The sequence below is a fragment of the Onychomys torridus genome, chromosome 11, assembly GCF_903995425.1.
Source record: "Onychomys torridus chromosome 11, mOncTor1.1, whole genome shotgun sequence".
Lineage (NCBI taxonomy): Eukaryota > Metazoa > Chordata > Mammalia > Rodentia > Cricetidae > Onychomys > Onychomys torridus.
In genome coordinates, this window is record NC_050453.1 from 41,694,751 (window position 1) to 41,709,970 (window position 15,220).

Here is a 15,220-nt window from a genome sequence, read left to right on the forward strand (position 1 = left end):
TTTCACTAATTACTTCAGTTTAAAGTAAGAGCAAACATACCTCACCATTACTCACATAATTCTTCTGAGGGGACATTAAGACTTGTCACATCCAGACAGGTGGCACTGTTGAGGCAGGTGTATCCTGTAAGTGCAAAGACAGCCTATTCCACAAAAAATTCCAGCCCAGCCAAAGATATATATATATATATAAAATTAGTGAGGCCCTCGATTTTTGTGTTTGTTTGGTTTTTAAAGATGCTTGTATCTATATGAGCATTGACTATAAACTAATATTGATTTGTTGGAATATAGTTTGTTTTTTTGTTTGTTTTGTTTTTGTTTTCCTTTAGAAGGAAAACTTAAAATTTCATAGACAGGAGAGTATTCCATTTTGGGAAAAAGACAGGGCAGCTGTGACTGGTAGGGGAGGGTGTGTGTGTTGTTTTCTCAAGTTGTGTGACCTTGGATTTTTAAGGTCATATGCTAGCAGCCTTGTAAAGGTGTTTTTTTTTTTTTGTTGTTGTTGTTGTTGTTTTTAAAGATTTATTTATTTATTATGTATACAGCATGTACGACTGCAGGCCAGAAGAGGGCACCAGGTCTCATTACAGATGGTTGTGAGCCACCATGTGGTTGCTGGGAATTGAACTCAGGACCTCTGGATGAGCAGTCAGTGAGTGCTCTTAACCTCTGAGCCATCTCTCCAGCCCCCAGATTTTTTTAAATGTTAAAAGTTAAGACCTAAAGTGATCTGGACTAATGGATGGTGAAATTTGGTATATAACATTCAGTACTAAACATAGTGTCTTGTGAGCATTGTTCATTTGTATTGGTAGTTCTTTTGTGTTAATCCCCATTGTGATTCTCTTCAAAAGCTTTACACATACACACACACACACACACACACACATACACACACACACCATGCACATGCAAGCAGTGGATATCTTTAAATACTACAGGAATAAAAGAATTCATTTTCTATTTTACTGAAGTTAAATTTTGCAACAGTGGGGGCTGGCGTGGTAAGAACACTGTCTTCTCTTCAGAGGATGCTTGTTCCATTCCCACCTACATGATAGCTCATGACCCTCTGTAAAGGAGTTCTCAAAATACCCTCTTTTGGTCTCTGCTGGTGCCAGGCACACAAGTGGTGCACAGATGTACACACAGACTGATTTGGTGAAGGTTTCTGTTACTGTGATAAACATCATGACCAAAAGCAGTTTGGGGAGGAAAGGGTTTATTTCACTTAGACTTAGTAATAGTCCATCATGAAGGGAAGTCAGGGCATTGTCTTGCTTGCTTAATCAGCTTACTTTCTTATCCAACTCAGGACCACTTGCCCAGTGGTAGCACCTCCCCCAGAGAGCTAGGCCCTCCCACATAATTAATCAGTCAAGAAAATGCCCTCTAGGCTTGTCCACAGGCCAATCTGGTGAGGTCATTTTCTCAGTTACAGTTCCTTCTCAAATGACTCTAATAACTTGTGTCGTTGACAAAAAACCAGGACCCAAGTAAAACACCCATACACATGAAATAACAATTTTTTAAAATTTATAGTTACTATAAAATACTTAATCAATTATGTAAAATAGTGTTCTGTAAATGTTTAGTACCTTAATATTCTAGTTTTTGTTCCAGTTTAGTTCTTTTGAAATGGAAATGTCATGATGTAATAATCTTCAGTTTTCTTACGTTAGTTGCCATGTAGTCACACCTATAGAGAGTACAGTGTGATGTTTGAATGCATGTATTCATTTGCTCTTGATCCAGCCTCAGGATGTTTGGCGTATTCTTCACCCAATGTATTTATCACTTCTTTGTGGAGATAACATTCAAAATCTACTTCTGGCTGTTAAGATTAGATAGTCAACATGTATTGTTGATTATAATCATTTTTCTATGTAAGAGAATACCAGGACCTTGTGGGAGAGCAGAACTCGTGCTAAGCAATATGCTAGTTGAAAAGGGATTCTAATGGTATATGTTTTTAAAAGCTGTAGGGTTGGGGATTTAGCTCAGTGGTAGAGCTCTTATCTAGCAAGTGTAAGGCCCTGAGTTCGAGCCTCAGCTTAAAAAAAAAAAAAAAAAGCTGTGATACTACTTATTATAAAGTGACTTTGGTAGCCAAAGGATTTCCTTACCCCAGATGTGTTTCCCAGGAAGTGTAGTGCTCTGCCTCAGACACAAAGCATGAGTGGTTGTTAGCCAGTAAAAGGAGGTTGTGTTCTTAGCCCAGGAACTCTCCTTTTCAAAAGTCCAGTGACAGACCACCACTAGATTAAGGAAAGAAGAGTAGTGGAAAGTTCAGAGACTCCAAAATTTGTCATTAAAGACTTGGTAGTGAAAAATCATTAAATCACTAAGTTCAGGTGGATAATTGGTAAGAACAACATACATTCAAAAATCTCTTTTGTCGTAGTTCATCTGAGGAGTGAGTATAACATGGGAGGGTGAAGTTCAGTAGGTATTTAGAGGACACGTTTCGATGGACTTGGTAGGTATTTAGAGGACAGTGCTTCTCTGGACTTGGTAGGTATTTAGAGGACGGCGTTTCTCTGGACTTGGTAGGTATTGAGGCTTTGGAAGAAGGTGGGCATGAAGGACTTTCAGGGAGTTACCTTCCACAGCATGAAAGCCTTGATAAACTACCAAGATAAAAGCACTCAAAGAGAATGAAGTCTGTACTTAGGATGGACAGTGAGGTCAGTTCAGGACCTCTCCAATACAGAGAGTTCTTGTATTTCAGAGGGGGAATGAGTACTAGGTTTTAAAAAATGTGTGGGAAACTTGAACATGTTTGGAAAAACCCAGTAGCAAGGGAACTTTCAAAGATTGTCAAGAGAGGAAAAATCAAGTCCTGGTGAAATGCTGGAAGAGCATCCCATTGAAATGAACTTTGATCTCAGAAGGAGAGGGCTCTGTAAATGCAGTAAATGCCCAGCCATGGGAATAGTTTTTCCTGTGCAAAGGGATAGGAACAAGCAGCTGGAGAAGAGTGGGAATTTGAAATGTTTATGGTAACTGGTAAATTGAAAACAATAGTCTTCCAGGCTTTGGGAGAAAACCTTGTAATTATCTTTACAGTCAGATTTGGAGAAGAAACTATAAACTCTTTTGGCAAGTTACCAGTTTAATCTGTGAAGTAATTTGTAAGTTGTAACATCAATTTGTCAAGACCCAGTGCTATACTGAATGTTAAAGGAGGACATAAATCCCCTGGTCATACAGCTTTATTGTAATGCATTGTTTCACTTGATAATTCAATGTAATTATATTAACTTGACTTGTTTTTGTTTTTGTTTTTGTTTTAAACTATTTTTTTTTTCTTATCTAGGCAGGCAGAAGTCCTGAAGGCTGAAATGACAGGTATTGGTTATCTTAAATCTTTTTTAGTACTTATTTTATTATATTAAGTTAATGGAAGAAAATTCCCTTTCTCACATTAGATGTAGTACCAAACCCTGTGCTGGTTGCCAAGAGCAATAATAACTTTGCTTTAAATGTTTATTGGTCTTATACTTTAGGTTCTTCCTTCAATACTTCTCAGGAGTTTAATGTAATATATACCACATTTGAGTTGCTATTAATGCATATGATTATTTAATTTTATGAATCTTTTATTAATAATATATAAATTAATTCATACTCCATTGTAACTATATAAAGCTATGTTTGATTAATATTTTCCTAGGAAAATGCTCTTTTCAATTTATAGTGCCTCAAACCTGAGTAGTAGGTAGCCTTCTTGAATTGGCATTAGAGTGCTATCTGTATCATGTGTATGGTACAATATGAAGCTGCATATATATACTATATGCTTTTCCCCAAAGCATTTACGTGTACGCATTCGAATGACGTCTGCAGCCCCTAAAGCCCAGTGCAGTGGTCCATACCTGTAATCCCAGCACATTCAAAGAGAAGGTAGGAGGAGAACAAGCTCATAGAGTTCCAGGCTAGCCTTAGCTACACAGTGAGATCCTGACTCCAAACAAATGGAAAAACAAAAACCACCACTTTATAAGACTCAGTTCTTACTAGCCAGCAAACCTCTACATTAACTCAAATATGCAGGGCATTCTCTTTGCTGAATAGGATTGTGGTAGCTTATAGATACTAATGGCCAACCTAAAGAGGTGTGGAAATTGTAGCAATGTATAGCAGCAAACTCCTAGATGAAAGTAAAATACTTAATTGGATATTGGACATTTGTAATTGAAAAGTTCATTAAGTAGTTCTACTGAGACAGCTTACTGTCAGCATTTGAACTGTTCAAACCCTACAGGACTTTGACAGACAACGTGGCCCCAGTTCTTAAATATAATCAGAGCCTGACTTCCTAATTTTATTCCATATACAGTTACTCCTCTGGACTTTTGAGCAGTTTAATACCAGGCTTTGCCTTTCTTCACCTTAATTTTGGCTATAATATAGACTAATCACAGAAGTGCCTTGAATGGCCATGTCCCATTCATGAAAATGATTATCACTGTTACATTTGGGTAGCATAATAGAGCAGGAATAATCTAGGCATCTGCTGGATGGTGAGCTGATAGGAAGATTTTGCGAGGATCCTTGTAGGAATGATTCAAAATAAAATGAGAACCAGGATTTGAATGGAGATACAGTTACAGGGGTAAACAAACAGTTTGATAGAAATCTGTTACTTCAAATGGAGTAACTTAAGAAATACAGTACTGGCTGTGACATGAACAGGCAGAAATCTAAACCAGAAGCAAAGAGTCAGTCGTTTTTTAATGGCCATTTTAATTTTATAATGTTATTTTAAAGCTGAAAGACAGAGGTGGAGAAAATGGGTCAGCACACAGGAGTTCTTGTTGTGTGAGCATGGGGACTGGAGATGAGATTCTAGCAACCATGTAAAATCATCCCTGGCATACCTGTAATCCCAGCGTTAAGGAATGGGGAAGGTAGAGACAAGAAGATCACTGGGACTTGCTGACACCCTCACTGAAAAACCTTCAGGCTCAGTGAGACCTTGCCTCAGAGGAACAGGTGAAGAGTGTTCAAAGGATGCCTGATGTTCTCTTTTGCTCTACTTGCCAGTGCATATACCCCCACACACTCATATATGTTTCATACACATGCACATGAATACGTGGTTTTAAAAAATAGCTAAAAGACAAACAAAAAACATTTTAAATCGAAGTTAGTCATTAGCTGGAAGGCAGAAGGTGAACGTCATTTGAAATATAGTAACATAACACTTGTGCAACAGTGGATGAAGTAAGGAGGGAACATTGGCATGACTTGTGGGTTAAGTGATTTAACTATGTGCTGGTGTTTTGTTTGTTTTGTTATGCAGATTCTAAGCTGGGTCCAGCTGAGGTCTGGACATCCAGGCAAGCTCTGCAGGACTTGTACCAGAAAATGCTAGTTACTGATCTGGAATATGCTTTAGACAAGAAAGTAGAACAGGATCTGTAAGTATTATCATTTGAGATATTCCTGCACAATCAGGAATCTCTTCAAGGTTTTGAAACATTATGGTTAGTTGGTAATTTTTCAATATACCCTAGGGTAAACTTTTTCAAAGAAATTCTAATACTTGTGTTTTTTTTTTTTTGTTTTTTGTTTTTTTTTTTTAACAAGCATTTAACTAGTGTTTTTTCAGGTGCAGTCTTGGAAGGTAAGAGGGGGATAGTTAGATCTGAATTTTACCAAAGGTAGCTCTTAGAGCGTACTGGAGTAAGCAAACTTAAACATATGTATAATACTTCAAATTCTAAAAGTTTATCTAAATTATCTTATATTTAAACCATGATCATAAAGATAAACTTTTCTTTGATTAGTGGGATTTTGCATTTGGGTTTAGTATCATCCTGTTTCTTTGACAGGAAAGTATATTTGATTGTAAGAACAGTTTGCTTAGTCAAATCTATGGCTGTATCTTCCTTCCTGTTTACCAGAAAACTAAAGAAAGATTGTGTGCTTAGGCTATTCCACTTGTTCTTTCTGTAAAGAATGAAATGGCAGGTAACCAGATTCTCCGATGAGTAAATTAAAGGCTTTTGTAGAAAATCTTGTCTTATAAATTGAAACAGGGATGGTTAGCTTGATGGAAACTTAAGCAGCAGTTAAGAACACTCTGGCTTTACTCCCAACACTTGGGAAGCAGAGGCAGGCAGATCTGTGTGAGTTCAGCCAGGGCTACAGAGTGAAGCCCCTTCTCAAAAAAAAAAAAAATTTTTTTTTTAAAGAACATTCTTTCTAGTAAAGCCTCTAATAGTCCAAGTTGTGGTGAAGTTGGTTTTCCTTTTTCTGTGCTTTTTGTGCCCTGTATTTTTAGAAAATCTAGTAGTTTAACTAAATAGCAAATTAGAACTCATATCTGTAATACTTGGGTCCATGATGAGAAAGCATCACCAATATTAAGGCATTATTGATATACTAAACTATTGTTTAAAACCCGAAAGTTCTAGAGCCTCAAAATAGATGTTGACATTTGACTATATTTCACTAATATTGAATTTAAGCTGATAATACACAATTAATGTCATTTTGGTATATTATATTTCTGCGTTGTGTTTAAATAACAAAAATTGAAATGTAGCTTCTATTTCATGCTGCAAAGAAAATATTAAGCCTTATCTATAAGATAAATAAACAAAATCATTAAACAGGAATAGAAATGAATGCTATGGATAATTAGCTGGGGAGAGTAAAGGATAGAACTTAATATGTACAAAGCACTCCTCCCACCCCTTCTCAGTGTGTCACCTGAGTAGGGTATAATTATTTTTGGCCCAGTGTGTTAAAATTAATAGCTTATTTTACTTTGATCTTGCCACTGTGGTTCTGGTTTTTGTGCTGGGATTCTTAAGTAGTTCTTACTCTAATAGCTCTAAAGGTTCATAGTGGAAGCCACATTCTGCTTACTGGAGCACTTGGCAAGTGTCCACTAAAGTCAGTTGAGTTCTATTGCATGGCTAGTCTTGTTCAAAGAAAAGCATGAAGTTATTTAAATAAATAACTTTAATGCTGGTTTGCTGTTTGGTGTGGTATAATAAACAGTTCTTTCTTGTTCTCAGGGGGACCAGTGTCTGCCCAGTGAGTCACTACTATACCAAATAGAATTACATTTTATTTTCAGCTGGAATCATGCCTTTAAGAATCAGATCACAACACTACAAGGCCAAGCAAAGAATCGCGCAAACCCAAACCGGAGTGAAGTCCAGGCAAACCTTTCTCTGTTCCTAGAGGCAGCTAGTGGCTTCTACACTCAGGTGAGCTCTGCTTGTGCATGGGTACTCTAGCTTTGGTGCTACTCTGCTTTGTACACAGCTTTGTACATGTAAATACTGTTAACATCTGAAAGTTGAGGAGGTTTAATTGTATGAATAAAAACAGGTGTAATGAGAGCCAAGCCTCAGGGAGATATGGAAGTAGTCATGTGATCAAACCAATGTAGTCATTATGAAAGTAATAGCTTTGTTGTGCTAGATGAGTTGTTAAAAGTTAGTGTTGGGCTAGAGAGATGGGTCAGCGGTTAAGAACACTGGCTGCTCTTCTAGAGGTCCTGAGTTCAATTCCCAAAAACCATACGGTGGCTCACAACCATTTATATATAATAGGATCTGATGCCCTCTTCTGGTTTGCAGGTATACATACAGAACACTCATACATAAAATATAAATGTAAAAAAAAAAAAAAAGTTTTAAAAAGTTGCAAAGTGAATTTTCATAGTATTATTTGCACAGTGGCATTTATTTGAATCATTAAGTGATTTTTAAACCACCTAAGAAATTGTCATTTTTTATTCAGTTTGAAAAATAAGCTATATTATCTTCACATATTTTCCTTTCCCTTAGTCACATCCTGATGTAATTTACAAAGAAATAAATGTTCATGGAGTTGTCTTTAAGCATAATTATTTGGGAAAATTGCTGTTTCAGGCTAGAGAGATGGCTCAGTAGTTGAGTTGCTCTTATATAGAGGACCAGTGTGCTCACTCACATGGCAGCTCTTAACTGCCTGTAACTCCGGTTCCAGAGGACCTTCTGACTTCCATGGACTTTTACACATATGCTGTGCTTATGTAAATACTTGCACATTAAATAAATATTTTTAATTGCTATTTTATCTATTTGTAAATTAAATGGATAATAAAAAATTTTAAATTCATTTTATTTTGTGTGTGTATATGCCACATTGTTCCATGGCACATGGATGGAAGTCGGGACAATTTGTGGTAGTCAGTTCATTCTACCTTAGGGCTCCAGGGATCAGACTCAGTTCATCAGCCTTGGTAGCAATCACTTATCCGTGGACCATCTCATCAACCCTTGTAATAATAGCATTTTAAAGACTGCACTAAAGAAACCTTGGGCCAGTTCTCCCTGTGCTGCTTGCCTTCTCCTATAGATAATGGTTTTATTTTGGTTTAATAGTTTCTTTGAATGAAGAAAAAGAGAAAAGAATGTCTGTATTGGAAGATATTAACTAATTGTCATCTTGTAGAAGTTATTTTAGGGATTGGTAGCACATAAAGCACACCTTTAGTCCCACCACACAGGAGGCAGATTTCTAGGAATGTGAGGCCAGCCTGGTGTACATAACAAGTTCCAGGCCAGCCAGGGCTACACAGTAAGACTCTTTCTCTGAGAAAGAAGAAGGAGGAGGAAGGGGAGGAGGGAGGAGGAGGAGGAGGAGGAGGAGGAGGAGGAAGAAGAAGAAGAAGAAGAGAAGAAGAAAGAAGGAAGAAGAAGAAAGAGAGAGAAAGATATATTTGTCTTATTTATACTATAAAAATCTACCACGTTCTTTATTGAAAAACCTCAAGTACCATTTTTTTAAAATAATTTATTTATCTTATGTGCATTGGTGTGAAAGTGTCAGATCCTCTGGAATTTGAGTTATAGACAGTTGTAAGCTGCCATGTGGGTGCTGGGAATTGAACTCAGGTCCTCTGGATGAGCAGCCAGTGCTCTTAACCTCTGAGCCATCTCTCCAGCCCCCCTCAAGTACCATTTTCATTCTCAAAATTTATTTTCAAATTTATGACAACTTTTACTAATATAAATTGATGCTTCTGGAAAGGGAGTTGGTGTTCAACTGAATAAATATTAAGTAAGTAAAGCATGTATTGGGTCAGCAAGATGGCTCAGAGGATAAAGATGTCTAATCACCTGACTTGTAGTAGAAAGGAGAGAACTGACTCAGAACATGCTCTCTGACCTCCACAAGTGTGTAATGCATTCATGCACACACAAACATACAAATAAATATAATTAAAATTTAAAGCAGGATCAGGAGAGATGGCCCAGTGGCTAAGAGCACTGGATTGCTCTTCCGGATAACCCTGGACTCATTCCAGAATTCAAATGGCAGCTCACAACTCTCTATAACTCCAGTTCCAGGGAATCTGATGGTATATAGACATCCGTGCAGGCAAAGCACCCATAAAACAAAAGTAAAGCAGCTAGGCTTGTTCACTTTACAGATCACTGTCAAAAAACCTGTTGCTTTTTTGCTTTGTGGTTTTATTTTGTTTCTGTTTTATTAGTTACTAAGACTTAAATTTGCAAAGTAAGTGCCTGTGCCAATGAACTATTATCATACAGTGTTGGATACTGAGACTCTGAAAGGAAGTGGTGAGCCAGGTGTGGTGGTGCATGCCTGAATCAAAATACTCAGGGTCACTGCAGATTCAGGTTCAAGACCAACCTAGTCAACAGAGTTCCAGAATAGCCAGGAGTATATAGCAAGATCCTATCCCAGTGTTGCCCCTACCCACTCCCCACTCCCCAAAATAGAAAGTTACTCTATATTGTAGTTAGGGATGGAAACTAGATAGGGTGTTGTTATGGTAAAGGAAAGAATTGCCATTCTGAAGTAGAGTCCGTAGGGTTCTCTTTGATGGATTGGATTAGATTTGTGGAATCAGTTAGGAGGAGTCAAAGCTAGTAACTACCATAGCAACAAGTTGAATGGTTGTACTGGGAGAAACAAATGTTTCCATGTTAAGTCAGGTGAGGTACTCCTTACATTTCAGAGGCAATGCCAAGCTTAGAGCCCAGTGGGAAGATCAGAGAAAGAGTAAATTTTATCATTTTAGTCAGATGGGAACAGACTTAGTATAAGAGTAATCACTATTACAAATGGAGAAAGTAAGGGAAATGGCTAAGTTGGAAGGCAAGAAAAAAAAATGTCCACTGAGGGCAGAGGTAAGTGATAGACCCTGTTAAGTCAAATGAGATTTTTAAAAAATGAAAAAAACTAGATTTGGTGTTCATAGAAGTCATGGAAAACTTAATGTGTACTATATTTTTTTCCTTTTTTAAAAATATAAAACATATTTTAGCCAGGTGTGGTGGTGCATGCCTTTAATCTCAGCACTCAGGAGACATAGGCAAGCAGATCTTCTGTAAGTTCAAGTCCATCCTTAGGGCTCTGTAGAGAAACTCTGTCTCAAAAACAACAAAACAAAAACCATATTTTAATGTTTCTATATTAGATATAAGCTTATTACCAACATTTTAACAGGACTGTTAAGTTACCATTGCCAGGTTTGTTTGTTTTTTTGTTTTGTTTTGTTTTTGGTCCCTCAAAATGATATAAAATGATGTTTCATCTTTTAAAGTATAATATTTTGGGTTTAATGAAAGTATAATTTACATAGAGTGGTAGCGATCTGATTATTGTACATTTTAAAAGCTTACTATGTGATATAGTCAGATTTTCTTTGAAAACTGTTTTGACCTTGTTAATCATCTAAAACTTAGTGCCTCGTGTAGTTAGAGTTTTCCTGCCTAGCCCACAGTCAGGACAAATCTCTGTCACCTGCCAGGCCCATAGACGCTCAGAACCAACCAAGTAAACACACAGAAACTTACATTGTTTAGAAACTGTATGGCTGTGGCAGGCTTCTTGTTATCTACTTCTTCTATCTTAAATTAACCCATTTTTATTAATCTATACTTTGCCACATGGCTCGTGGCTTACCATTACCTTACATCTTTCTTGTCATGGTCGCGGCTGGTAAAATCTCTGCCCCAGCCTTTCACCTCCCAGAATTCTCTTCTCTCTTGTCCTGCCTATACTTCCTGCCTGGCCACTGGCCAATCAGAATTTTATTAAAAACAGCAATATCCACAGCAGCCTCGGCCTCTACCAAATTCTTGGTAGCGTGAAAGTATGTTAACATTTCATGTAAGATTCGAATGTTTGTTATTTCCATCATGGAACATAGTAATTGTCTCAATTAGGTTTCTATTTCTATGATGAAATACCATGAACAAAAGGAACTTGAAGAGGTTTATTTCAACTTGCAGGCTGTAGTTCATCATCCAGGGAAGTCAGGGAAGAAGAAGAAACTCAAAAGGCAGGAGCTGTTGCTGAGGCCATGGAGTGGTGCAGCTAACTGGCTTGCTCCTCAAGGCGTGGTGCTTGCTTTCTTAAACATGCCAGGACTTCCGCCCAGGAGTGGCACCAGCCTGAGTGAGCCAGGCCCTCCTCCACCAGTCAGACCTGTAGTACATTTTGTTAATTGAGGTTTCCTCTTCCCAAATGATTGTACACCTTGGATTAAGGAGACATAAAACTAGCCAGCACAGTAATAGTCCTTACTCTAGGAAAATAGGAGAAGAAAGTATTCCCACGTTTCTATGTAGTGTGACAGGTGATGATCTGCTTCCTAGTCAAGTCTTCCTTCTTGGCAGAGTGAGGAGCTGGGTAGAAAAGGGACAGAGCAGTCTTCCCTTGGTGAGCAGGATCCCAGTACTCTTGTTCTGACTGGCTGTCGTTTACCATGCACCTGCTAGAAGGCAGACATTTGGATGAATGCAATTAAAAGTAAAGATTGAACGGGAAGGAAAAGAAAGGAGATGAGAATCAAATGCCTGATAAGACGGATGAGGTCTTGGAAGGAAGGAAATGGAAAAGAATGGCCGGTAAACACTTAAGAGTGGGTTAGCCCTAAGATCTCCTTTAAATGCAGCAGGAGGTCCAATAAAATAATGACTAGAGGGAAAATGATGATTGTGTTTGGTACTGTATAGCAGAGTGTCTGAGACTTTACTAAGCCAGTGGTGAAGAGTGCGTAGAAGAGTTGAAAAGTAATGGGGTTAAAGAGTGAGTAGGTATTGAGGAAATAGATGAGGAAAAAGTGGACTCCTTTAGAGGAGTCTAGTTGAGAAGAAAAAGACATTAGAAGATTGTTGCAAAGAATCTGGGGTCAAGAGAGAATGTTTGCCGGGTGGTGGTTGTGGTGGTGCACACCTTTAATCCCAGCAGAGGCAGTCAGATCTTAATTCGAGGCTAACTTGGTCTACAAAGTGAGTTCCAGGACAGCAAGGGCGGGGGTTCGGTTCTGTGTTCTGGTCTTATTTGTTTTCTTTAGGAAACCTTTATATGGTTAGACCAGAGGAAAGATGCATGAATTAGTTAAAGATGAAAAAATTGGGGTAGGGTGCAACAGACAAAAGACAGGACAGAAGGAATAACAGACATAAACCGGCTGGTAACTCTGTCCAGAAGAGTCTCTTTGCACTTCCAGATAAGAGTGAATCATTCTAGAACCTAAAATAAATGTCATGACTTTGTCTTGCATTTTAGAAACATTTATAACCAACCAATAATTAAGGGTTTTTATATATTAAGATAAGTAGGTAATTTCATGGAGTTCCTTGTTTTTAGATATGCTTGGTGATTTTTTTTTTTTTTTTTTTTTTTAATGCTTTACCCAAAAGTGCTTTGGTAATGAGAGTCAACCAATCAATGATTACATTTAATCTCCATACAGTTTGTATTGGAGTCTCAGTAGTATGTGATGCTTAGATACATATCTTTTGTGTAAACTTTACTGTTAGAACATTCTGACTTTACTAAATTTTTCTTGTTTTTTCTTCAGTTATTACAGGAACTGTGTACGGTGTTTAATGTAGATTTGCCATGCCGTGTGAAGTCTTCTCAGTTGGGAATTATTAGCAATAAACAGACGCACACCAGCGCCATAGTGAAGCCACAGTCTAGCTCCTGTTCCTACATTTGCCAGCACTGCCTCGTCCATCTTGGAGACATTGGTGAGCCTTTGGAAAGGAATTACTAACACATTCATCCTTTTCTTTGGTGTAATCATAAGAAGAAACTTGGAATATGCATGCGTGGTTTAGATTGATATATGGAGAAATTATAAAATTCACTTTTAGGAACTTACATTACTTCATGTTTTGAGATTGGCAGAATTTGGGGGGGGGGGGTCTCATTAACATTTAAATTCTCTTCAGATTTGATCCAGGTAGAGGCAAATAGGAAACACTAAAAATGTAGTCAGAGGTAAATCATCAAAGTGATGCTGTATTTTCTAAATTAGAAACTTGTACTCTTTTGGAATAAAGTTTATAAATTAACCTTTTTTAGAACTAGATTGTCTCTTATTTTTTCCTACTGGTGCACTGAAAGCTAATTTCATATTGCTTCCTTTGAAAGGTTAAATTTTCATTTCCGTTATCATATCATTTATCTTTGTGTTCCTTCCTTTAAAATGACCTAAAAAGGTTATAAAACAAATTAACTATAGGATTATGGTTTGTCCTGAAATAACAAGGAAAGAGGAACATTAGTTGTGTTTAAATTAGTAGACTTTAGATTTCTTAATGACATAAATGAGTGACACTTTGAGAGGTCACATAAAAGATGTCAGTGAGCTCTGCAAGAAGATGCAGTGACAGTGTGTTTAGGATGGTTTTGCTTTAAATGTCTTCTTTGCACACACATACTTAATACTGCTGCAGTAGATATGGGGCATTTTTCAAAACTTACTTTATAAGATATTGAAGAAATACTTAATTTTCAGATCATATTGTATAGTGTTTTTTGTTTTGTTTTGTTTTTAAGTGCCATATAACTCACCCCTTCTTGTGGGCCGGCTCCAGGTCACCAGCATAGTCCATAGTGGGAGCTGGTGATGCATGACACTGGAGGACCTGAAAATGGGGGCTAGGTAAGCTTTCAAATTGGTTACATGCTGAATGTCCCAGATACAGAAGGCTGGATGGACACGTCACACATAATCCTATAGTTAATTTGTTTTCAATTTTTCTGTCTTTAATGGTCTTGAAAGTAATTTTAATGTCTTTATTATCTTTAGAATTTAAAGCTCTAGCTGTTTTGGACATGCCTTCCTGGTGGTTTTTGTGTGTTTGTATATATCTATATGGTTTTAAACTGAGTTTTCGTTTTCTTCTCAGCTCGATACAGAAACCAGACCAGCCAGGCAGAGTCCTACTATAGGCATGCAGCTCAGCTTGTCCCCTCCAATGGTGAGTGGGCCTGCCACCTAAAGGTTGACCACATCACTTTGTTCTCTACAGCACTATGGCAGATAGGCTCTGCTTTTTCGGTGTGTTAAAGCAGTCGATGTTAAATTTCAGGATCATTGAGTTTCATGTTTTCCTTTTTAACTTTTATACTCCATATACTTAAAATGAATTTTTCTTAAAAGAAAGTTACTTTGTTTGAAAGCCAGTATACATGGAATTAATGTGATCTAATAGTGTTTCTACAACTCTAGCATTCTTAATTGGTCTATAGAGTAATCATATTTCAAGATAACCATTTTTCCTTAAAAAATTTATCAGTCACCTAAAAGATAATACTTTTGATGGCCCCAAAATAGGCATTCTTGAATTAAAGAGCTTAACAGCAGATACAAACTGTTACAAATCATTCGTACTAAACCATGTTGAAATTTCTGTAGATTCTAAACCATGTTGAAATTTCTGTAGATTCTAGAAAATGTTTCAAGTAGAGCTAATGATAAAGATACACTGTCCATTTCAATTGCCTGTGTTAGCCTTCACACCTTAGTAGCAGAGCTGAGTGTTTGTGATGAGTCCTCAGTACCCACGGAGCTAAGGAGATTTACTAGATGCATGCTTATTGTATTAATCCTGTTTTACGGCTTGTTTGTTTTTAGACAGTCCAGTTATGTAGCCCAGTATGCCTTTGAACTCTGATTCTCCTGTCTGAGCCTGAGTGCTCGGATTACAGTGTGTGCTACCATACTCAATATTTAATTGTGTAACTTTTTAACCTGCACATGATAGGGTGCGACTTCACTAAGGTGTACAGGTTGACATTATATCCAACTGTAATTGATATCACAAGATTGACTTAAACAGTGCTTTGCATTATGAATTCAAGGATTGACCTGAGTATTACTATCTCAGTAGCAAGATTGGTTCTTGGTGACTTTAGAATCTTAACTCTCATC

The 15,220-nt window shown here is 37.4% G+C and overlaps 1 protein-coding gene across 5 annotated transcripts in view; it reads left to right on the forward strand.

The window, feature by feature from the left end:
- The window catches only part of Smg7 (SMG7 nonsense mediated mRNA decay factor), a 68,063-nt gene that overhangs the window by 27,890 nt on the left and 24,953 nt on the right, over positions 1-15,220 (forward strand). For 4 of the 5 annotated variants that reach the window (XM_036202145.1, XM_036202146.1, XM_036202148.1 and 1 more), the window contains 5 exons: positions 3,323-3,354; positions 5,312-5,429; positions 7,100-7,232; positions 12,857-13,028; positions 14,196-14,267. In XM_036202145.1, the coding sequence (XP_036058038.1) occupies positions 3,323-3,354; positions 5,312-5,429; positions 7,100-7,232; positions 12,857-13,028; positions 14,196-14,267 (527 nt within the window). The remainder of the gene's footprint in view (positions 1-3,322; positions 3,355-5,311; positions 5,430-7,099; positions 7,233-12,856; positions 13,029-14,195; positions 14,268-15,220) is intronic. The other variant, XM_036202149.1, reaches the window with a different exon arrangement.